Consider the following 22,676-nt stretch of genomic DNA (forward strand, 5'->3'; position numbering starts at 1 on the left):
TGTTCTTTCTATGTCTCTGGGTGTGTCATTTCAAGGGCCTGTGTGGCTTTGCAGGGTGTTAGGGGCTGGTGTGTGGTGCTGGTCACTGTGGTATCATGAGGACACCCTGTTTTGGCCCCCGCATTTACCCCACTTTGGGGTTCCCCTGGGACCACAGACTTCTTAGAACCCCTCCTCCCAGCTAAGGGGCTTCCAGCCTTCCCTGGCTGCCTGGAAGGATGGAGAGACAGTGAAGATGGACCTGCTCAGGAGAGGCAGTCTGAGCCCCGTCCCTGCTCAGTCCCCATCCTGCTGCATGTCTCTGGCTTCAGGCTACTTGCCTAAGAATGGAGCAGAAAGTCTCCAAGGGACCCCAGCTTAGCTGGCTCAGGTGGTAGAGGCTGGTAGTGTGGGAGCTTCTAGCCCCCTCACCTCAGGTCCTGGGGCTTTGTTCTTCTGGGAAGTGGGAGCAGAGACGGGAGCTGGGGAAGGTTGGATGGTAGCTGTTCTGAGCTCCTGAAATGTCTAAAACGGAGGAAGACCCAGCAATTAGTCACAGAGCAATTACTCTAATTGTTCCACTCCATGACTCACTGGTAGCAAGTAAATACTGATTAATTCATTATTTTGAGACTGTGTGTGCGTGTGTGTGTGTGGTAACGGGTATGGTGGGGGGAATCTCCTGGCTCCCTGCCCTGGCCTCCTGCCCTGCGTGGCCTGTGTAGGGCTTTGGAGCAGGTGGTCGAGGCTTGGGGCCGGAAGCCAGAATTGGGATCCTCTCTCTAGCTCCATAGGAACTCCAGAGGGGGCCTGTCAGGGGTGGGAGTGTGAGAGTCTGAGCAGAGATCACAGCGCCAGTCCAGCCCCTCTCCTGCTCACACACCTTCTATGGCTCCCCATGTCAGTCCAACAGTAGTGACATTCGGACTCCACCTCACACCCGCTGAGCCGCCAAGTTCTGTTTTCACAATATTCTGATGTGCAGTCAGGATAAAACATGACCAGTTTCCAAGATAAAAGTCACCAGCCGAGCACTGAGAGCCTGTGATGGATGGGGCTTCCCCAGACTCAACTCCAGCCTGTCTCTGCCCCACCCCTGTCCCGGGAATTACATCCCCCAACTCCAAGCCTGTTCCCGAACAGATACTTCCTGATACCTACTGTGTGTCTGACACGGTCTTGCCTCCATCGAGGTGTAGTTTAGTGGGGGTGGGAACAGTCACAGAAAAAGTATATACCGAAAGCCAGCACCGCTCACAAGTAGTGGTAGTTGTGAATTCAGAAGCGCAGGATGCTCTGAAAGATCAAAGCAGGAGGGCTTCTCGGAAGAAGCGATGGGGAGCGGAGTTAGCTGGTGGGAGGCTGGAGGATAAGGGGTGGGAAGGTAGGGTGTTCTCTTGGAGGGAACAGCATGAGTGAAAGAGGCGGGAGAGACCATGTTCCAGGAACAGGCAGGGGCCCGGTGGTGGGAATCCAGTGATTGCAGGGGTTCTGAGGGACCCTGGATGAGGCTGTCAGTCCCAGCTGTGGTGGCATAGGCTGTGCTTCCCCACCTCAGAACTTTTGCTTATCCTGTTATCTCTGCTTGAGATGCCTTTCTCTCTCTATTTCAGTTGCTTAAGATCCAAGTGCTAATCCTTTAGATCTGAGCACCAGGTCATCTTTGTCTGTAAGCTCTCAGGGGGCAGGGACTGTGGCTGGGCTCAGTCTGGATCCAGGGTCAAAAGTGTGGTTGGGGGTTTTCGCTCCTGTCTTGGATGCCCTTAGGGCTGGCTCTCAGCCCGGGGTTGCGGTGGGGAGGGATGGTCCAGGCCCAGGAGCCACAGCACCTGGCCTTCCCAGGTTCTGATTTTGGGGGGAGTCTTGGGTCTGGAGAGCAGGACCCTGGGAGAAGCCCCTCTCACACCTGCAGACTCTCAGGAGACCCTTGGCAGAAGTGAAAGCGGCATCCGTGCCCTGAGCTGACTCTCGGCATTGAGATACTTTGGGGGGAGTGTAGACAGGGGGGCTGACTTTGGTTTGGGGAGGACCCAGGGCTGGAGCCCACTCCCTTCTCTCCCTCCCCCACTTATCCAAGGTACTTCCCTCCCAGAACCCCAAACCTCCGCAACACCAATGTCTATCTAATGGGACTAATTGCCCTATCTTTGGGATTTTGAGGTGTGAGACTTTGGGTCCCTAGCGGAGTCCGAACCTTATCATTCACGTGCTCTCTGGTGACCTGGGGCAATGGGGCCTCCCTCCTCTCCACGCTGGAAGGGGTCAGATGGTGCTGGCCACACCGAGGGTGCTGCTAACTGGGCTGAGAACCCGCTGCTCTGAGGTGCACTCAGCACATATTAGCATGCTGCGTGCTCACAGCAACCCAACAAGGCAGGAAGTGGTAGTCCGGCTTGCTCCGGCTCTCTGTTTACCCCCGTGGAGGCCACATCTGATGCTGTCCCTCCACTGTCACTTGGCCCGTGAGAGTGTCTGTGGTTCCTCTGGGCATGTCCAGGCTGCTGGCCTCAGGTGCTGAGCCCTGTGCCCGACTCTGCCCTCCCCAGGCTCAGCGCTGGCGCAGCGAGAACTTCGAGAGGCCCGTGGACCTCGAGGGCTCTGGGGACGATGACTCCTTCCCCGATGATGAGCTGGATGACCTCTACTCCGGGTCGGGCTCGGGCTGTAAGTACCCCCTTCCCTTTCCCTGCATGTTGTGTCAGCAGTGCCAGTCTGCCTCCAGTGCCCCATCCGAGACTGCGATGGCGAGGAAGAGGAACCCTCGCAGGCTCAGTTAAATGGTGGGGGAGGGGAGGGGGGGTCAGGCAGGGGGAGCTCATGGACCTCAAGCACAGGAAGGGCAGGCCACTCTTCCTGGGGTGGAACCAGGGCCTGGAGGCCTCAGAGCCTAGCATTCCCAGCTCCCCACTGCTTCTGTCTCTGCATCTCTCTGTGCACTGCTTGGGTCCCCTGCAGACCTCCGGCCTCTGACAGGGAACACAGACGCCCCTCAGTAACGTAGTTTTCAGTACTGTTGTGACCACTTGGAGGAACTCAGTAGCCCCTTTTCAGTTGCAGTGGCCGATCCCCAGCAGAGGCCATTTGATTGGCTCAGCTTAGGCCAGGTGGCCCCCTTCTGTCCAATCAGCGGTGGCCAAGGGCAGGGTTAGGGCAGTGAAGGAAAATGGCAGGTACCTCCTGTGGTGCCTGGGACAACCCAGTTCCGGGGCCCCGTCCAGAAAGGCCAATAGAGTAGCGTGAGATCAGGGAGGCACACTGAGTTCGAATCCCACTTTCGCTACTAAATAGCTGTGCCACCTTTAGCCGTTTTCCCTCTTTCAATCTATTCTTATCTGTGAATGGTGATAAATATGCCTTCTCAGAGCCTCTGGAAGGCTTCAGTTTAAGACATCAGGGTCTGGCACAGAGAAGGAGCTCTAAAAATGGTAGTAAAATGGGGTGTGGAGATCGGGCCCCCTGAGGGGGCAGGACGAGCCTAACGGATGGTAGGGGGTCTGTGCGCTTTGGAACTGGCCACGTACAGCTCCTTGCCTCTAGTCTTCCCACTTTAGCCCACTCCTGTAAGCCTCTTGTGAGTTAATCTTCATGAAATCCATCCCGATGGGTCACATCTCTACTGCCAAACCTCCTCCCCACCCCTCCTCTGCCTAGTTCAGGCCCCTGGGAGCTGCTGTGGCCTCTCTCTCTCTCTCTCTCCCCTCATTTTCTCCCGAGGCCCTCTCTTCACTTGTCCTGGCTTGGAGTCCAGAGTGCTCAAGCATCCCCTGTGGGAGAGGCTTGTTCTCCCTCTTGCTCTCTGCCTGTGCCTCCGAGGGAGCCTTAGTTTACCCACCATGTGTGTTCATGTAGGTTGTACCCATGTCTGACTCTTCCCAGAATGCCACTCCCCTCTTCCCCTCCTCCCTGCAACCTCCAGCAAGATTTGCAGCCAGTAGGTCCTGAGTTGCCACTGCCTGGATTCAACCTGCTGGAAGCTCCAGGCTGGGTGGGCTGGAATAGTCAGGGAAGGCTTCCTGGAAGACGTGGTCCCTTAGAATTTTTGGCTAGGCAGAGAAGAGTTGGGGAACATTCATTGGCTGTCAGCCAGCTGGTAACCGTTGGCTACATTGTGCCTTCCTCCTTTCCCTCATCCTGTCCTGGGAAAATTATGCAAAGGGTGAGGGTTGGGAGGCCCCCATCTCGATGGCCATTGCTACCTGGGATCTCATGCCCCTCAAATCACCCAGCTCCCTAGCTCTCTCCTCTCCCCCTCACCCCCCAGACTTCGAGCAGGAGTCCGGCATCGAGACAGCCATGCGGTTCAGCCCAGATGTCGCCCTGGCAGTGTCCACCACACCTGTGGTGCTGCCCACCGTGGACATCCAGCCTGTGGGCACCCCGTTTGAAGAGCTCCCCTCTGAGCGCCCCACCCCAGGGCCAGCCACCAGCCCCCCGTTGGTGACCGAGGTCCCAGAAGAGCCCAGCCAGAGAGCCACCACCATCTCCACTCCTACGGCAACCACTGCTGCCACAACCACAGGGACCCCAGCTGTGGCCACAGTGCCCGCCACAGTGGCCACCGCCGCCCCCAGCATCCCTGCAGCACCTCCTTCCACGGCCACCACCTCCATCGTAAGGACCACCGGCATACGGAGGCTTCTGCCTCTTCCGCTGACCACGGCAGCCACAGCCCGGGCCACCACCCCGGCGGTACCCTCACCTCCCACCACAGTGGCTGTCTTGGACACAGAGGCCCCAACACCCAGGCTGGTCAACACAGCTACCTCCAGACCAAGGACCCTTCCCAGGCCAGCTACCACCCAGGAGCCTGACATCCCTGAGAAGAGCACCCTGCCCCTGGGGACCACTGCCCCTGGACCCACGGAGGTGACTCAGGTGAGTGGGTGGGGAGAGGACAGGGAATCAGAGCAGAGGAGGGTGGGTCAGGGCCTGGGGGAGGGAGGACGGAGCTGGGCAGGGGTGAGATCTAGGAGGTTCTGAAGATGAGCCAGACAGGGATGGGGAGGGTAAGATAGGCATGAGGCCGGAGGGCCAAGGCTGGGGGTGAGTTACAGGACGAGGAAAGAGATTGAGATGGATGGGGATGGAAGAGGGACCAGGCCTGGGTCTTTAGATGTTAGGACAAGACATCAATGGGGAAGGAGCTGGGTGAATGGGAGTGTTGATGTGGGGAGGGGCCAGGGGCCTGTGTGTTCTGATTAAAAGCACAGACTCAGGAGCCTTGCAGCCTGGGTTGGAATTCTTCCACTGCCATGTGCCTTCAGGAAGTCACTGATCCTTTTTATACCTTTGTCTCCTTATCTGTGAAAAGGAGAAAATCAGAGAATGCAAATCATAGGGTTGTGAGAATTAAGTTTCCCAACATATCCAAAGTGCTTAGAACAGTGCCTGGCAATACTAAGTAAGCTAAAAGTTTCACTTTTGTTATCGTCATCGTTGTTATTATCCATCTGAGGGGGATTAAGAGTGGGGCTGTGTGAGAGGAATACTGCATCTTACGTTCGTGGAGTGCTGCCTGGGTGGCAGGCTCAGTGCTGAACACGTTACCTGTGCCATCTCCTCTCCCCCTCACACTCACCCCGCGGGGTGGCACTGCCGTCATCCTCCCTTAAAGGTGAGGCCCCTTTCCAAGGCTTCACAGGCAGCAATGGCAGACTGAGGATTTGAACCTGGCAGTCAGCTCCAGAGCTCCTCAGGTGTGTGTGTGTGTGTGTGTGTGTGTGTTCGGGGTATTATGGATGGGGAGGTTGAAGGGAAGAGGATGAAGATGTAAGGAATGTGGGATGGGTGGGATCAAGGAAGTGGCAGAAGTAGCCTGGTCCCTGCTGGGTGTGCTGGGCAAGGAGGGCATGTAGGGACATTGGTTGGGGTATTAAAGCCCTTTGCCTCCGTCTCTCGAAGAGGAGGGCCCTCAGGCTATGGAGCTGCCTTCGGGTCATCGTCAGGCCCTCCGACTCCCCAGCCAGCCGCAGCAGGACGCAGGCCCTGCTTTTTGCTCCTCTGAGCAGTCGGGACAACCTGGTGTTTCACAGATGCTTGGCCAGGCAGGCAGGGGAGACAGTGCTAGGGCACTGAGACCAGGTTGCTGGTGCAGCCTCTGCTCACGGCCTTTCCTCGGCCTGGACGCCAGACCCACGCTCTCCAGGCCCACTTGGGAAGCAGCTACATCCCTGCCATGATCCTAACTCTGGTCCTGCCTCCATGTGGTGGGAGCCATTGAGATTTGTGGTGCTCTTAGACTGACCTTCAGGCTAAGGGACTCACACCTGCCCTAGGCACATGGATCCAGGATCAGGCCCACGTATTTAAGAGCTGCACCCAGCTGTCCCCAAGCAGCAGTCCCTGATAGGAACCCCCTAAGGATTGTTAGAAAGGCAGCTGGAGAAGGAAGTAATGGAGATGGGGTGGGGACCGGGATGTGTCCAGGGTGAGAATAGAGGCAGTGTAGTATAGTGTTAGGAACACAGATTCTGGAGTTGGATAGATCTGGATTTTAGTTCTGCTTCTACCACTTACTAGCTGTGTGTCCTTGGGCAAGTCATTCAACCTCTCTGGGCCTATTTCCTGCTCTATAAATTAGGGGTAATGATACCTCCTTTATGAGGATATTGTGAGGATAAAACGCTCATGATGTGCTTAGCACAGGGCCTGGCACATGGCGCATGCTTACTGAGTGTCAGCCCCACCAGGGAAGTGGCGTGGTGGCAGTGGGCTTGTGTGCATGTGTGTATGGCTGCACTGTGGCAGGGGGTGCTGGGGCCTGGCTCCTGGGCTCATGCTACCCTCCCTATAGACCCCAACTCCAGAGTTCTTCCTGACCACGATCCGGGATGAGCCAGAGGTGCCAGTGAGTGGGGGACCCAGTGGGGACTTTGAGCTGCCAGAGGAAGAGACCACACAGCCAGACACAGCCAATGAGGTGGTGGCTGTGGGTGGGGCCGCGGCCAAGTCGTCACCTCCACCTGGGACGCTGCCCAAGGGTGCCCGCCCAGGCCCCGGCCTCCTGGACAATGCTATCGACTCGGGCAGCTCGGCGGCTCAGCTGCCCCAGAAGAGCATCCTGGAGCGGAAGGAAGTGCTCGTAGGTGAGACTTGGGGCCTGGGAGGAGCCCAGAGGGGGCAGCTGGTGGGGCTTCAGTTTGCCCTCTAGGAACCCAGGAGGGAGGGTAGGGTGTGGGTTTCCTGGGAGCCTAGTTTCCTAGGAAGGGAAAGCTGGGGACTCGGGGACCCCAGGATGTACCCTCTGGTTCCTCTTCTGACCTTCTTTATCCCAGGGTCAGACCTCCATCCTACCTCCAGCACTTTCCTCAGCACCCTCCGACCCCTCCTCAGACTCTGCCCTTGACCCCTGCTTCCCTGGACCATGCTGATTCACCCCTCCTGGACTGCAACCTCTGGATCCTAATCCCTGGTCCCATCCTTGGTTTGATCTGCTCCCACCCTTGATGCCAGCCCTGAGGACCTGCCCTTGGCCTTGTCTCCTGAAGAGTCTCTGGATTCATGGTCCAAACCCTGCTCCCCACTTAGGAGCGGTGTGGCCTCAGCCAGGTGCTTCACCTTTCCAGGCTCCCTTTTCCGCATCTGTGGAATGGGGATAATCATTTTGCACTTAATCAATTCTAAGTGCACATCTATTCATATGTTAACCCTTCTGCAGTTGGGATGTGTCCTAGTTTAGATGGCAGAGATTTTTCCATCCTAAGGGTATATAAAACACTGGAGCGTCTTCTGATCGATGGCATCTTACATTTGATGAGGACCGTAGCACAGCACCTCCCTCATAGCACTGTGTGAAGACTCCATGCATTCGTGCGATGAGAAAAGGTGATTAGAACAGTGCCAGGCTGCAGTGAGGGCTGTAAAGGGCAGCCAGTGCTGGTGTTTTAGCATTGACTCCAAACTTCACTCCAACTCTGGTCTCAGGTTCGAGATTCCCAGCCCTCTCCCAACTCTTGCCCCCATCCCCCAGGGCCCTCTGCCCTCTCCTCAGGCTCTAAGCTCGTCCCACCCTGCCTCTGGCTCTTGACCTCTGCCCTCTTCCTCCACAGCTGTGATTGTGGGCGGGGTGGTGGGCGCCCTCTTTGCCGCCTTCCTGGTCACACTGCTCATCTACCGCATGAAGAAGAAGGACGAGGGCAGCTACACGCTGGAGGAGCCCAAACAGGCGAGCGTCACATACCAGAAGCCCGACAAGCAAGAGGAGTTCTACGCCTAGCGGAGCCAGAGTGCCTCCCTGTAGCCTCAGCGCCACCCCTGCGCCCACTCCCTGGCCCAGAGCCACCAGTCCCACCCTGGGACTGGGACTGGGCCTGGGAGACAGCCTGGCCCCAGTTCATCTCTGCCACCCTCCCAAGGTCTGCCCAGACTGCCAGCTTCACACAGCTCTTCCCCAAGGGACAGGGGGCATTGCCATCTGCTCCAGACTGTGCCCTTATGAGCTCATCACTTGTTCGCCCCCACCAGCCTGGGGCTTTAGGACCTCATGTCAGGTGGACAGGAGGAAGGAAACTCCTGATTGGCTGGTGGAAGAAGGGGTGGGGCTTAAGCCCCAACCTGGCCCCATGGGGCTGACTGAGGTTTCCTTTTGGGGGCAGAGAGGCACTCAGGCTGGTTTCCAGGACAAGCATTTGGCAAACTCAGCCCTTGAAATCATTGAGACACTGCAACCTCTTGCTTCTCTCCCAGGCCCCCTCCCTGCCTGGGTGAGACAGTACCCCTCACCACCAACCTGTATTGTCCTGGCCTCTCTGGGGTTGTGGGGTCGTTTTCCCTCACCCTTGCCCGTTGCACATGCACCCACAGGCTTCACCTCCTTCCCGGTCTGCCCCTGAGGAATTGGCTTCCCGAGTGCTCTGCAGCCACTGGTGAGGAGGGGCTGGGCTGCTTGGACCTCCTTCCAAGTGGACTCTGCACAGACACTATCTCCCACATGGTCACACGTATTGTCACACACAGACAAAAGCACGCAGTGACAAAATCATATGCAGTCTTGACCACCCAGCCAATCCAGACATGTCAGAGACACACACGTTCTTCCAAAGAGGTTTATTCATTTCTTACGTGCCCCCAAATGCTTATGACAATGCAAGTCACTAATCATCGTTACCCAGTGGTGACGGTGTGGCCTGCCTCCCTCTCTGCCACACTCCTCCCACCCCCCACCCACCCATACACCTGACACCACACACGTTGCCTCCAGCTTTCAGGCTCACTGGGGAGGGTGCCATTAGGCCAGAACAATCAGCCCATATTGGGTCCCCTGAGGTGCCCTTCACACTCAGCCCTCACGACACCCTCACCAACCACATTGCCACCCACCCTGGCAGGTCTGATGCAATCCCACGTGGTTGCAGTCTCACCCACACAGCCCCGCTCTCACACTTGGACACTTGCCTTTCCTGGAATGAAGTGCGGTGTGGGGGCCATTGCCACAAGCCCCCTCAGGACGTTGCACACCTGCTGAGCCTGGCTTCACCCTGCCTGCTTCCCTCCCCTCTGTAGCCTGCAAAGGGCTTGCTCGGGGGCAAGTCCCCCACTTGCTGAGGAAGGCAGACTGGTTCCCGGAATTCAGCCTTGGGCTGGGGAGGGGGCTTGGGTCCCCCAGGACCAAAGGCCCCGGGTCGGGAGGGAGCATGCGGTGGGGCTCCTGGGCTCCCTACGTCCCCCTCCTGCTCTGAGCTGGGGTCCGACTCTGCCTCCCAGGACACAAGTCTCCAAAGTGCCTGCGAGGGTGGGCCCTGCGCCTGGGCCCTCTGCGCCCTCTCCCTTTGGCCTTGCCGGGTCCACCTCAGCCCCACCCCTGGGCCCCTGGGGGCCTCCCGTGGACACCTGCCCATTCATTTGGCCAGACAACCTGGCGGTTGTCCTGGCTGCAGCTGGAAGCAGCCCATCCAGACGCACTGCCCCAGGCCGAGAGCTGCGGCCAGGCTGGAGCCGGGGTGTCACGGGCCCCAGCCCGCCTCCCCGTCTCTGTTACCCTGGCAGATGGGGCCTCTTATGTAGATACTTTAAATGTGGGGTCACAAATCTATGGGGGCTGTGCTTGGTGGGGCCTCTTGGAGCCGAGGGATGTGGTCTGAGTTGTGACGGTCTGGGCCTCACACCCCCACCCCTTGCCCACAACCCAGATTCAAGTCAGGAGACTGGGTTTTATTTCTGTTCCCTTTTCAAGACTCGCTGGCAATAGACTTGTGCAGGGTGAGGGCTGGGGGTGCCTGAGGCGGTGAGGGTGAGGTCCCGGGGAGCTTTGCAGCCTGTCTTTTCCACTGTCCTACTCCCAGGCTGGGGCTCCATCTTTCAGACTTGCAGGCCCCCTTGGCAGGGCCTGGAGGCTGGTGAGGAACCTAGCTGGTCCCACTCTTTGAGGGGCAGGAGTAGGGGGAGGCCTCCTGGGCCCACGATCTGCTGGAGGTGACCTGGCCTCAGTCATCCCTGGAGTGTAAGGGCTGGGGACAGGAGAGACCAAAGTCCCAGCCTCCCTCTACCCTGCTTCCTGGCGGGCTGCTGTCTTGGGGCAGCAGCTCTGGTGAGAAGGCCTGGGCAGGCCAAGGCTGAGAAGCCAGGGAGCAAGGAGAGGGGATCTGGACCACCCAGGGGAGCTCTGGGATGCTGCATCTGGGGTAAGAGACCCAGCAGTGGGCACAGCCTCGGCATGGGGCTGGGGCCCGTGGTGGGTGCAGGGTGGAGCACAGGACGGCTGAGCAGGGCGTAGGCTGGCTGGAGTGGGCTCAGAGTGGCTGCATGGGTCCAGCCTGGCCCCAGCAGGCCTAACTCCTCATGCTCTGTGGGCTGGCTTCTAACTTGGGGCCTCCCGGCACCGGCCTTTTCTCTGTGTCCTTAGCATTTGCGAGAAGAGGCCGAGGGCCTCGTTCATGGAGCCCTGGAACCAAGAAAAATGTCCAGGCTTTACCTTCATGAAGTTTCACACCATCCGATCAGCCCAAATCCATCCCAGCCAGCCCAAGTCCAGCGCAGCGATCCCAGAGTGGGCGATCCCAGAGTGGGCGGCACAAAGGACGAGCTGGAGCTCTCCTACGTGCAGTGTGAGTGCAGGCCTCACCCTGCCTGGATACATGGTGTGATGCGTGCAGGCCCTGCCCAAATATGTCCCCAGCCACCCCAGTGCTCCCGGGGAGGGCGTCCTGCAGGGCCCTGGCATTGCCGGGAAACGTGGCCAGTTCCAAAGGAAGAGGGAGCGTGTGTGCATGACAGCCTCCCTGGGGCCTCAGCTGCCAGAGAGTGCAAGGCGGGCTGGGGCCACCCCTCAGCAGTGACTGCTAGAGCCCAAGCTCTGTCTCCCCAGGGGGCCAGAGGGATGCCTCCCCCGAAGGGTTGGTCCCCTTGTTCGGAAGCGGATGGGTGGTCACCGGGGCGGGGCCGCGCAGGTCAGCCCCTCCTGGGGTTGGCGAAGCCATCTGTCCAGGCTTCCAAGCTGGGGCCCTGGGCACAGGGAGCAGACACACCTCTGCCTCACGGGACAGGAGTGGGCACTGCCTACTTGGCGCTCCTGAATTTCTTCTCCTGACAGCCACCACCCTGGACTTGCTTCCCCAGGCCTCCTGCCTGTAAATAGAAGCCCACAGACTGTGTACAGATTTACAGAGACGCCGAGGCTGGGCCCCCGAGTTGCCATCTAAGGGCTGATGGCCCCAGCATCCCCCGGGTGCCCACCAGGCAACTCGGCGCACCAGCCCCAGCGTGGCGAATGCATGTAGATATTTTTCGTAGGCAGCAGTCTGGCTCCGGAGAGCCCCCTGGAGACAGTGTCCCTCCTGTGCATCCCTTCTCCTATACGATCCCGCCAAGAACCCGGCCTGGGGTGGGGGGAGTTTGTCCTTCCCTCCCCCAGGCCTTCCCTGCCCCTTCTCTCCCTCATAACCTGTTTATTAACCATACCTGTCCTGAGTTCATGGCCAAAACTTTAAATACGAAAAAGCGGTGGAAAAAGAAACCAAGGCACCTGCCCCACTGTGGGTGCTCACCTGTCCCAGCCTTGTGAAGGAACTGTGGTTTTTCTGTTTTGTTTTTTTTTTTAACACTTCCTGTGCTGTGCCCATTTATAAGAGGAAATAAAATTAAACCGAAATGATGTCCTGTGGTCAGAGTGTGAGATAAGCATGGAGGTCCTTTGGGGAGGGGCAGCCCACAGTCCCATTTGGGCCTCAGCCACATCCCCCTTTAAAAGAAATTGAGAAGCCAGCAAAGAAAATTGAGCGACGGCCCCTCGCGGGAACCGTTATGGTGAGAGCTGCTCTTGGTTGAGAGTGTTTGGGAAGCCGTGGAGCTGACTGCGGCCAGGCTGTGGGCGCTGCGGTTGGGCGGGGTTAGGCTGTGGTGACACCGGGGGCCCTGTGGTCCAGCCCCAGGGGAAGAAGAACTGCGGTTTCCAGCCACAGGAGGGAATCTCGGGACCGCAGGATATTGGAACTGGACTGGCCAAGGCGAGATGTCTTTGGCGTCTAGAGGGCCTGGTTTCAAGCCCAGGGGACGTTTCCGAGCTCTGACTCGAGAAGCTACTTGGCGTGAGGCTCAGTGCTCTTACCTGAGAAATGAGGTGAGCGTTAACAACACCCCCAAGTACTGTGTGAGGAGGAGCACTCGGCACGGTCAGCCTCAGCTCACGGGGTCTTGGATGATGGTGTTGGGACAGAACTGAACCCGGGACAGGAGGAGTTCCGTGGCCTGGAAGCCCAGATGGCCTCCTGGGATCACAGGGTCATGGAGCTGGGAGGGCCTCAGAGCCAGCCCTGGGCCCCTTGGGGTAGAAATCCCTTCTTCAGTGCCTCCTGGGGGCCTTCCCTGCCCCCCAGCACACCTCTTATGACGGGGACTTGGTGCACCCTGGGGACCAGGTCACTCTGCCTGTTGAGAAGTCCTTTATTTTTAGCCCAAATCTGCCTCTCTTGTGTTTCCTTCCTCTGGTCCTCATTCTTCTCTGGAGGCACACAGGGCTCTGCCCCCTTGCTGTGGGATAGCTCCAGGCATGAGTGTCATGGTCAAAGCCCTTCCTCCTCCAAAGGAAACCTCTCCATGTCCTCTAGAGATCTATTCATCTTAAAATGTGATACTCACCCAGGGTCTTGATGGTTCTGGGGTGGGTGGGAGGCTGAGGCCCCTGGATTTGGTACAAGATCCTACCCATCCTGCTCTCCCTTCACTAAAGTTTCTTGAGTGCCCCCAGGTGCCCTCCTGGTGAGCACTTAGATCTACTCGGGAGAGAGCTAAAAACCAGGGTCTCATGACTATGTAATGACACTGGTCTGTGGGGGTGTGTTTCCTCAGCCACCACCTCCAACCACCCCCCACCAAGCATTCCCCTCACTGCCAGACAATTCAGGGACAGAGCCCCAAGGCCTGGGTCCTCACTGTGGGACCTCAGACTGTGTGTGCCCTGACGGTCTCAGGCTGCACGGCTACAGAATGGGGTGAAGGGGCCAGCCTCGCCATGTTGAGGTTCTCACAGAGGCCTGGGCCCCAGTTAGAAGCCTGCTATGCCATGAGGGGTGGTTTTGCCGCCATTCAAGTCCCAGCTCCTGACATGGTCCCTCCTCCAGGGAGTTTTGGAAGTTGATTCCATCCTCTCTGAGTTCCTATAGCCTGGAGTTATCTTCCCACCTGCAGGGCCCCCACCACCTTCTCATCTGAATTCAAGTGACCTGCATCATATTGTGTTCTCAGCCTGGAAGAGAAAAAAAAGTCTGATCCTGGAGTCGAGTGGACTCAGCTGTGTGCACTTGGGCACAATGCTGTACCTCTCTGAGCCTGTTTCCTCGTGTGCGAATGTGGACAATAAGGTCAATATTTGGAGACTCTTGTGAAGATTAAATGAGATAACATATTGAAAGCAACTAGCATGGACCTTGGCATATGTGGCACCCAGCTGCTGGACTTCAATCCCTCTTTGTACAATCAGTCTTTAACAGGCAAACTTTACTCAAATCCCAACTCCACCACTGACTAGCTATGGGACCTTGGGCGGGTTATTCAGACTCCTAGTGCTCAGTCTCCTCACCTGTAAAATGGGCTAATAGTGCCTGCGTCATGTGCATGGTGTTCAGAACCATGCCTGGCATACAGTAGGTGCTATATATTATTCGTGTTGTTCTTCTTGTTGTTGCTGTCATCGTCTGCAGGGTCCAGGCTGCTGCCTGTTGAATGAGTAAATGACAAGGAATCTGGGTAGAAATCAAAATATCGGTGTCAGCTCTGGAGTGAACTGTGACTTAGGCTGAAGCTTCTCAGAGCTGAGGCTGATGCCTGGAAATCATCCATGTAGGTTGTACAGATGGGCTGGAAGCTGCTGGGACTGGAGCATTTCTCTCTGGGCCCCTTGGCCCAGGGATGAGCAACAAACAGAGGGGGAAGGAGGAAGAATAGCTGATTGTTTCCCGAGGCCCATGAGGTTGCAGACTCCTGCCAAGCTGCCCCAAGAACAGAGTGTGCTCAGCTTCCGAGGGCCGCCCACCCCGTCTCTGCTGGCCTGAGGGTGGGCTCGGGACAGACCGAAGGTCCAGGTTTATTACTGCCAGAGCTGCAAGCCTTATCCACACTCAGGGAAGAAGGAGGCTGGGCCAGAGAGCAGACAGCAGAAGGGATGGGTGAGGCACTGACTGCCAGGCACCGTGAGACAGGCTCGTCTCACATTAGCTCGTTTTAGCCTCGTGCAGGTCTGCCCTCCTGACTGGTTTTTGCAAATGAAGAAAGCAGAGGGCTTCCCTGGTGGCGCAGTGGTTAAGAATCTGCCTGCTAATGCAGGGGACATGGATTTGAGCCCTGGGCCGGGAAGATCCCACATGCCGCGGAGCAACAAAGCCCGTGCGCCACAACTACTGAGCCTGCGCTCTAGAACCCAGGAACCACAACTACTGAAGGCTGTGTGCCTAGAGCCCGTGCTCCTCAACAAGAGAAGCCACTACAATGAGAAGCCCCGTGTACCGCAACGAAGAGTAGCCCCCGCTCTCCGCAACTAGAAAAAGCCCGCGTGCAGCAACGAAGACCCGATGCAGCCAAAAAAAAAAAAAAAAGCAGAAACCTGAGGCCATAATGCTATTAAAAGGTGTAGTGGGATTCGAGTGTGAGTTTCCACATGGAGTCAATGTTCTTTTAGTTCCACCACCCTTTCCTCCCTCTACTGTTAGTTAGTTGTGTGAGCGTGGGCAGGTTACTAAGCTTCTCTGAACCTCAATTATATCATCAGAAAAACAGATGCACAGGGTATTGAAAGGCTTGAAAGTTACATTAACACATGACAATTGTGGGTGCCTTCCAATTGTCAGAGCCCATTCACAAGACATTATCTCACTTAATTCTTGGAGAGAATGATTCCCCTGCTTTACAGATAAAGACACTGACCCTGTGACCAAAATCCACATTGTGGGACACTTCTTTGGGACAAACCACCCAGCTTCTTCAACTAATAAATTGTAAGGAAGGGGAAAGGAAAAGAGATGGAGAGGGATTTTATAGATAAGCTTAAAAGGCGTGTTAACCGATCCACGTGGGAACTTGGTTTGAACGCTGATTCAAACAAATTCTAAAAAAAAGAGCTAATTATGGGGCAAGTGGAAATTTGAACATTGAGTGAATATTTGTCATAAAGGAATCATTGTCAGTGTTCTTAGATGTGATAATGGCCCTGTAGTTATGTTTTTGTTTTAAAGGGTCTTTATCTTCATACAGACTGAAATTTTGGCAGATGAAGTGGTGGGATGTCTGGGATTGGCTTAAAAAACATGGGGAGGAGTGGGTGGGCGAACGGAGGACATAAGATGGGACTTGAGTTGATAATTATACAAGTTGAGTAGTAGGCACATAGGGGGCTCATTATATTATTCTGTCAGCTCTAAGTTTAACTGTTAAATTCTTCATAATAAAATGTTAACAAAAAGAAATTGATTCCCAGGGAGCATGAGGAATTCCCCTGCCACCGCCCCACCCCGGGAAATGCAGAGCTGGGTCTTCTGACCCCAAGCCCAGGCCCCCTGGCCCTCACCCTATCCCTGCTGTGGACTCCTGGAATGTCATATATTTTCCCTGGCTTGATGTCGTCCACTTCCAGATGGCCAGCACCTTCAAGGGCACCGCTCCCTTCCCTTTTACGGAAACTGGCTCTCGTGAATAGCTCTGATGAAGAAATTCACATGAAACTGTGATGAGTGACGTGGTTTCAGCTATTGCCTCCTCCAGAGGTATTTGCCTTCTGCCAAAGAGAGTAAGAGAAATGGCCCTTCCAGAGTGGGTGTCACAGCTCACAGAGCACTTTCCAGGGAATCCTTGGCCTTGCTTAAAGTCCACATCAGTCCCGGAAGGTGGACTGGTTGGGGAGGATGACTCCTCCCACTTTGAAGGACATTGAACTTGGTCATTTCTCCCCATTTTCATGGCTCTGGCCAAGTCTAGACATTTATTATGTCTCGCTGGAAATACTGAAAGAGAGTGGAGAGATGTGGGCTCTCCACCAGCCTCAGCAAATTCTTCCTGGATTGTCTTGGAGAAGCCACTTTGCTCCTGAGTCTGGCTTCCTCCTCTGTCTAATGGACACAGTGAAGACCACTGAAGAATTTGTGGGGATCCAAAGAGCAGGCAGATCTAAGCGTCCAATAATGACAACCAGAGAACACGTGGATTGTACTTACCACATGCTGGGCATGATCTAAGCATTTAAAATAACGTGTGGCAGGGCCTCCCTGGTGGCACAGTGGTTGAGAGTCCACCCGCCGATGCAGGGGACAAGGGTTCGTGCCCCGGTCCAGGAAGATCCCACATGCTGGGGAGTGGCTGAGCCCATGAGCCATGGCCGCTGAGCCTGCGCGTCTGGAGCCTGTGCTCCGCAACGGGAGAGGCCACAGTGGTGAGAGGCCCGCGTACCACAAAATTAAAATAAAATAAAATAAAATAATGTGTGGCATTTAGAAAAGTGCCTGGCAAGTGCTATATAGGTATTTATTAAATAAAATAAGTTTGCATTATTACCATATTTAATGCTATGGACTGAATTGTTTTCCCCTGGCATAATTCATATGTTGAAGCCCTGACCCCCAAGGCGACAGTATTTGGAGATGGGGCCTCTAAGGAAGTAATTAAGATTAAATGGAGTCATAAGAGTGGGGCCCTGGTCCAATAAGATTGGTGTCCTTACCTGATAAGAAGAGACCCTAGAGAGACTGTGTGCCCCCCTCTCTGTGAGCACATAGGGAAGGCCCACATGAGGGCACAGTGAGAAGGTGGCCATCTGCAAGGCAGGAAGAGAGCCTTCACTAGAAACTAGCCATGTTGGCAGCTTGATCTTGGACTTCCAGGCTCCAGAACTGTGAGAAAATAAATGTCTCTTGTTTAAGTCAGTAAACCCAGTCTTTGGTATTTGGTGATGGCAACCCAAGCAGACTAACGCATTTAATCTTTACAAAAACTCTGAGAGGCGGTAGGTACTCTTATTACTCTCATGTTTACAGATGGGGAGACTGATGCATGGAGATTCTGAGAAGGCTAAGGGTGTAGATAAGAAAATGGTAAAACCTTTGACCAAGAAAATCTTTGGTCAAGAAAACCTTGACCCCTCTCCACCCTTCTCCTGGCAAACTCCTATGGGTCCTTCAAAGCCCTACTCCAACATCACCCCCTCTGGGAACTCCCAGGCAGCATTAGTCCTTGTGGCTGGAAAGGGGAGGAAGAGAGGCCAGGAGGAAATACTTAGACCTGGAAAAGTGGAGGATCGAGAGAAGGCAGGGCCTGATGGAGGCGGTCGGATGAGTGAAGTGGGAACAAGAGAATTGCAGGGAGGGAGGCAGGCTTGCGAGAGAGTCAGTCCCTGGGTTGGCTGTTGGGAAGGTATGAAGGGGGAAGTTCTTAGTCCTCCTTCCTATCATGGGTGCCTCTGTCTTGTGGCTTGTTCTTCAAGGCCCGCTCAGCCTCTAGCTTTCTCGAGGTTAGCTTTGTGGCATACAAGTTAAGAAATGGACTGGGGCCACACTGTTCTGGTTTGAATCCTGGCTCTTCTAGTTATCGGTTATGTAATCTCCAGCAATTCATTTACCCTCCCATACCTTAGTATCCTATGGGGATGAAATGGAGGAGAATCATTGTACCCATCTCATAGAATGGTCCTGAGGTTTAATTAAGTTAATACATGGCACATAGAAGATGCTTGGTAAATATTAGCTCATGACATCATCTTGGATGGCTCTACTCCGTGGTGCTCTCTTTCCTGTGAATTCAAATGAGCTTAAGTATAAACCATGCAAGTCAACCCAACAGCATTGATAATAACAGTGAACCATTATAGGGCACTCACTTTGGCCAGGTTCTATGCCTGGGCCTTTATATACGGTGTTCCATTTAGATGTTGTAATAACCTCATGAGGTCGATACTATTAATATGCCCATTTTACAGATTGGAAAACAGATCTCTTTAAAATGTGCCTGAAGTTACATAGCTAACACGTGGCAGAATGAGGATTTGAACGTAGGCAATCTTAACAAGTCCATGTGATTCATTCTAGTTTGTTAATCATTCATCCAATATTGATAGAAGCCTACTTTGTGCCTGCCACAGTGCTAGGTACTAGGGATATGGAATTAAAAGACACACAGTCCTGGCCCTCAGGGAACTCACAGGCTGGGGTGGAGAAGACAGACCTGGAATCAGATACTTGAGAATACTCATGACATGGAAGGAACAGGGCTGAGCCTCACATCTGCATTAGATTCACTAGAGGCTATGTTTTATTTGCTAACAATTATTGGGCATTTGAGCTATATAATAAATAATGCTCTTCCCAAAGACAAGGCAGGCAGATTTCTAGAGTGAAAAAAATGATATAAAAAGCACAGCTTTGACATTATTTTTAGACTTCCAAGTAAATCTGACATTGTTGGATATAAGTATTGCTGGCATTGTGGTTAATCAACTACAGTTCTTAGAAAGCCCCTGCCCTCTGGTAACCACCAGTGTTTTCTAATGGGCCCGGGCAAATTTAGCTAACTTCTGTCTGACCTGAGGGATGCACGGTAAGTCAGAATTCAATGATGCCAGGTGATGCAGGTACAGAGGAGGGAACAATTAACTTCTGGGAGTACAGAGGAGGGAACAATGAACTTTGGGGCTTCCAGGAAGAGGAAATATTTGGCTTGAGGGTTTTTTCATTAATTAATTCATTTTTTTCATTAATTTATGGTTGCATTGGGTCTTCGTTTCTGTGCGTGGGCTTTCTCTAGTTGCGGCGAGCGGGGGCTACTCTTCGTTGCGGTGCGTGGGCTTCTCATTGCAGTGGCTTCTCCTGCTGTGGAGCACAGGCTCCAGGCACGCGGGCTTCAGTAGCTGCAGCACGTGGGCTCAGTAGTTGTGGCTCGTGGGTTCTAGAGCGCAGGCTCAGTAGTTGTGGCGCACCGGCTTAGTTGCTCTGCGGCATGTGAGATCTTCCCGGACCAGGTATCAAACCCGTGTGCCCTGCATTGTCAGGCAGATTCTTAACCACTGTGCCACCAGGGAAGTCCCTTGGTTTGAGTTTTGAAGGCGATATAGGAGTTCTCTGTGAAAAGAAGAGGGGAACTACTCCTCAAGTGAGAAAAACACCCCAGGATATTTAGGAATGTATGGAAATCAAGTGAGACTGAGTGTTGCATTTAAAGGGGTTGGCAAGGGCAAGAGACTAGCTGGGCCTGGGTCAGAGAGGGCCTTGAATGCCACGTTCAATGGCTTGGATTTTACTCTATAAACATTGGTGTGTGTGTGCGCGCGTGCATGGAGCTTTTTAGAGAGTGATATGATCAGATTTACGGTTTGTAAGCATGGCTCTGGCAGCCTGCAGGGAGAGAGGTGAGAAGTTGGTACCAGGGCAATCAATTCCCCAACAAGACTGTAAGTTTCTTTGGTGCAGCAAAGGTCAATATCTCTCCTTCTGGCATTTTCCATATCACCTAGCAGGTGTGGGGCATGCAGCTGGTGCTCAGCAAATGCCTGCTGTATGAAATCCATGCATGTCCCGGGACGTGCATGCATGCAGATGGATTTTAGTAGCACCCAGAGCCTGCCTGTGGCGCTGTCCATGGTACTAACATGCTCTCTAAGGCTGCAAACCCCAGTGGGCTCCCTGGTGGCAGCTTGGTGTGTTTGTGCGTGTGCGTGTGTGTGTGCGTGTGTGTGTGCTTGTGTAATGAGGTGGTAGAGGAGACCTTCAACATCTGTCTCTTGGGATCAAGGCAGGGTCCCAGCTGCTCCAGCCTCAGAAGGGCCGCCTCGGTGCCCACATAATCTGGGAGGCAGATCCCCGCTTCACCTGGTCAAGCCTTAGCGCATAGATCTGAGGCAGGAAATGAAGCCAGACAGAAAAGGTGGGACCAGAGGTAGGGATGGTCTTGAATGCCATGCTTGGGGGTCAAGATCTGTAGAAAGAGAGTGACAAGGTCACATGTGTGTTCCCGAAGGATCACTCTGGTGGTAGCAGGGGGGATAGACTGGAGAGGAAAAGAGGCTCTGGAATCTGAGTCCCACATTAGTACTCAATGTCATGCGAAAGAACTTCAGAGACAGGGGGAATCAGTGAAGTTTAGAGTAACCAGGCAGGTCTTCCTGGAGGAGGTGGGGCTTGAGCTGGCCCTTGAAGGATTCTTAGAGAAAGAGGAAGAGGGGTATGCCAAGCAGGGCATGAGCAAAAGCAGAGAGGTCAGACTGGCTAAGAGAATGAAGAGACACCTGCCTTTCTCTCTGCTCCCCACCTCCTTGCTGGGGCCCTTCTGAGCAGGGAGGGGGCTGCTCTGAGACTGCACTCAGCTGTATTTCTGGGTGTCTCTGGCTGAGGGAGGGGGCGAGCTGGATGCAGCCTCGAAAGTTCCTTCCATTGTGTGAAAGACGGGGCCAGGGCAGCGGAGGCGGGTCCATGGAGCCCTTTGTCTGCGAGCCACCCCCAAGCACTCCGGCGGCCTCCACGGTCCTTGCTGGTTTTGGACCCAAGGCCTGTCATAGAGGCAGATGTTCCGCCTCGGCTGGCCCTGATGTCATAGCGGAGGGAGGGGGCGGGGGCAGGGGGTGGACACTGGTGGCCTTCATGGCTGACTGAAGGCTGACAAATTGTCTCTTACCCTTGAGGTTCAATGAATCACCAATTCATGAAATCCTTTATCATTACGATTCACAGACGGATGGAACCTTCCAGCACCTGAGAATTCTAGAGTAATAGAATCTTTTTAGACTCTTTTTAAGATCAGGGCCTTTCATAACAGACCCTGTGGGAATCATAGAATCCTGTAGGATAACAGAATCTTTAAAATCATAGACTCTTTTAATATCTTCCTTTTAGGGTTGCAGTGGGCATAAAATGAGATATTACATGGCCAACACATAGACCAGTCCTGGAATGTTGTAAATGCTCCCTAAGTGTCAGCTCTTGTTTCCATTTTGAGGAAACTCAGGCCCAGAGAGGTGATGTGACTTCCCCAGGGGCACGCAGCTAAGAAGTCAGTGGTGACACAGAATGGCCATGGCCTGGAGGGAACCCCAGGTGGTCTGGGGCCCTCTGATGCTGAACGCCCCCATGTCTGAGCCAGCTGATTCTGGGTCTGAATTAGGGTCTCCGAGCAAGAGGCTCCTTGCTGGGGGGAGGGTGGGAGGTGGGGAAGAGATGGCCAGAAATCCAGGCTTTGAGCTAGCCCTCGCTCTCCGCATCGATGCCTGTGTGATGTGGGGCAAGTCTCTTAATCTCTTTGGGTCCCAGTCTCTCCGTCTTTCTTTCTTTCTTTCTTTCTTTCTTTCTTTCTTTCTTTCTTTCCTTCCTTCCTTCCTTCCTTCCTTCCTTCCTTCCTTCCTTCCTTCCTTTCTTGCTGCACGCGGGCCTCTCACTGTTGTGGCCTCTCCCGTTGCGGAGCACAGGCTCCAGACGCGCAGGCTCAGCGGCCGTGGCTCACGGGCCCAGCCGCTCCGCGGCATGTGGGATCCTCCCGGACCGGGGCACGAACCCGCGTCCCCTGCATCGGTAGGCGGACTCTCAACCACTGCGCCACCAGGGAAGCCCCAGTTTCTCCGTCTTTAAAAGAGGAATATGATTTCCTTCCCTGCTTCCATCCCGGGGGAGCAGTATGACAGACTCTCAAGTTGGACAGCCCATGGCCCGCAGGTCCTAGCTGTGTGTTCTTGGGCAAATGACATCACTTCTCTAAGCCCATTTCCTCATGAGCGCAGTGGGGACGAGGATTCCAATTGCCATGAGGGTTGAAAGAGCTCATGCTCTGGAAGGCAGCATCAGGTCCCAGCTCTGCTGCTCGTGGGTCAGTGATTCAGCCAAGGCTGAAAGTTACTTCAGGTGCCTCAGTTTCCTCGGCTGCACAACGGACATGACGGGAATGCTCGTTTAAATTAAGTGGGTTAAAACAAATGGAGCGCCTAGAACCAGGGCCTGGCAAGCAGGGAGTGTTTGATGAGTAGCCACTATCCTTGTTATGGATACGATGTGAGGCTCAGCCATGGTGAGCAATTACTGGTGGTCAGCGAGGAGCTTGGAAAGTGTTGCAAAACTATGTGTGTTTGCGTGTGTGTGTGCCTGAGTGTGTGTGATGATGCTTATTTATTTATTTATTTATTTTGCGGTACGCGGGCCTCTCACTGCTGAGTCCTCTCCCATTGCGGAGCACAGGCTCCGGACGCGCAGACTCAGCGGCCATGGCTCACGGGCCCAGCCACTCCGCGGCGTGTGGGATCTTCCCGGACC

At 54.7% G+C, this 22,676-nt stretch overlaps 1 protein-coding gene across 1 annotated transcript in view; it reads left to right on the forward strand.

Annotated features, from left to right (window-relative positions):
• SDC3 (syndecan 3) overlaps positions 1–12,076 on the forward strand; it is a 37,828-nt gene extending 25,752 nt beyond the window's left edge. The window contains exons 2-5 of the mRNA XM_027109389.1: positions 2,526–2,643; positions 4,241–4,854; positions 6,773–7,064; positions 8,028–12,076. Coding sequence (XP_026965190.1) covers positions 4,273–4,854; positions 6,773–7,064; positions 8,028–8,194 — 1,041 coding nt within the window. The 5' untranslated portion in view covers positions 2,526–2,643; positions 4,241–4,272 and the 3' untranslated portion in view covers positions 8,195–12,076. The remainder of the gene's footprint in view (positions 1–2,525; positions 2,644–4,240; positions 4,855–6,772; positions 7,065–8,027) is intronic.
• The last annotated feature ends 10,600 nt before the right edge of the window (positions 12,077–22,676 follow it).

Source organism: Aethalodelphis obliquidens, unplaced genomic scaffold (assembly GCF_003676395.1).
Source record: "Aethalodelphis obliquidens isolate GAN/ISIS:26980383/991018 unplaced genomic scaffold, ASM367639v1 scaffold9, whole genome shotgun sequence".
NCBI lineage: Eukaryota > Metazoa > Chordata > Mammalia > Artiodactyla > Delphinidae > Aethalodelphis > Aethalodelphis obliquidens.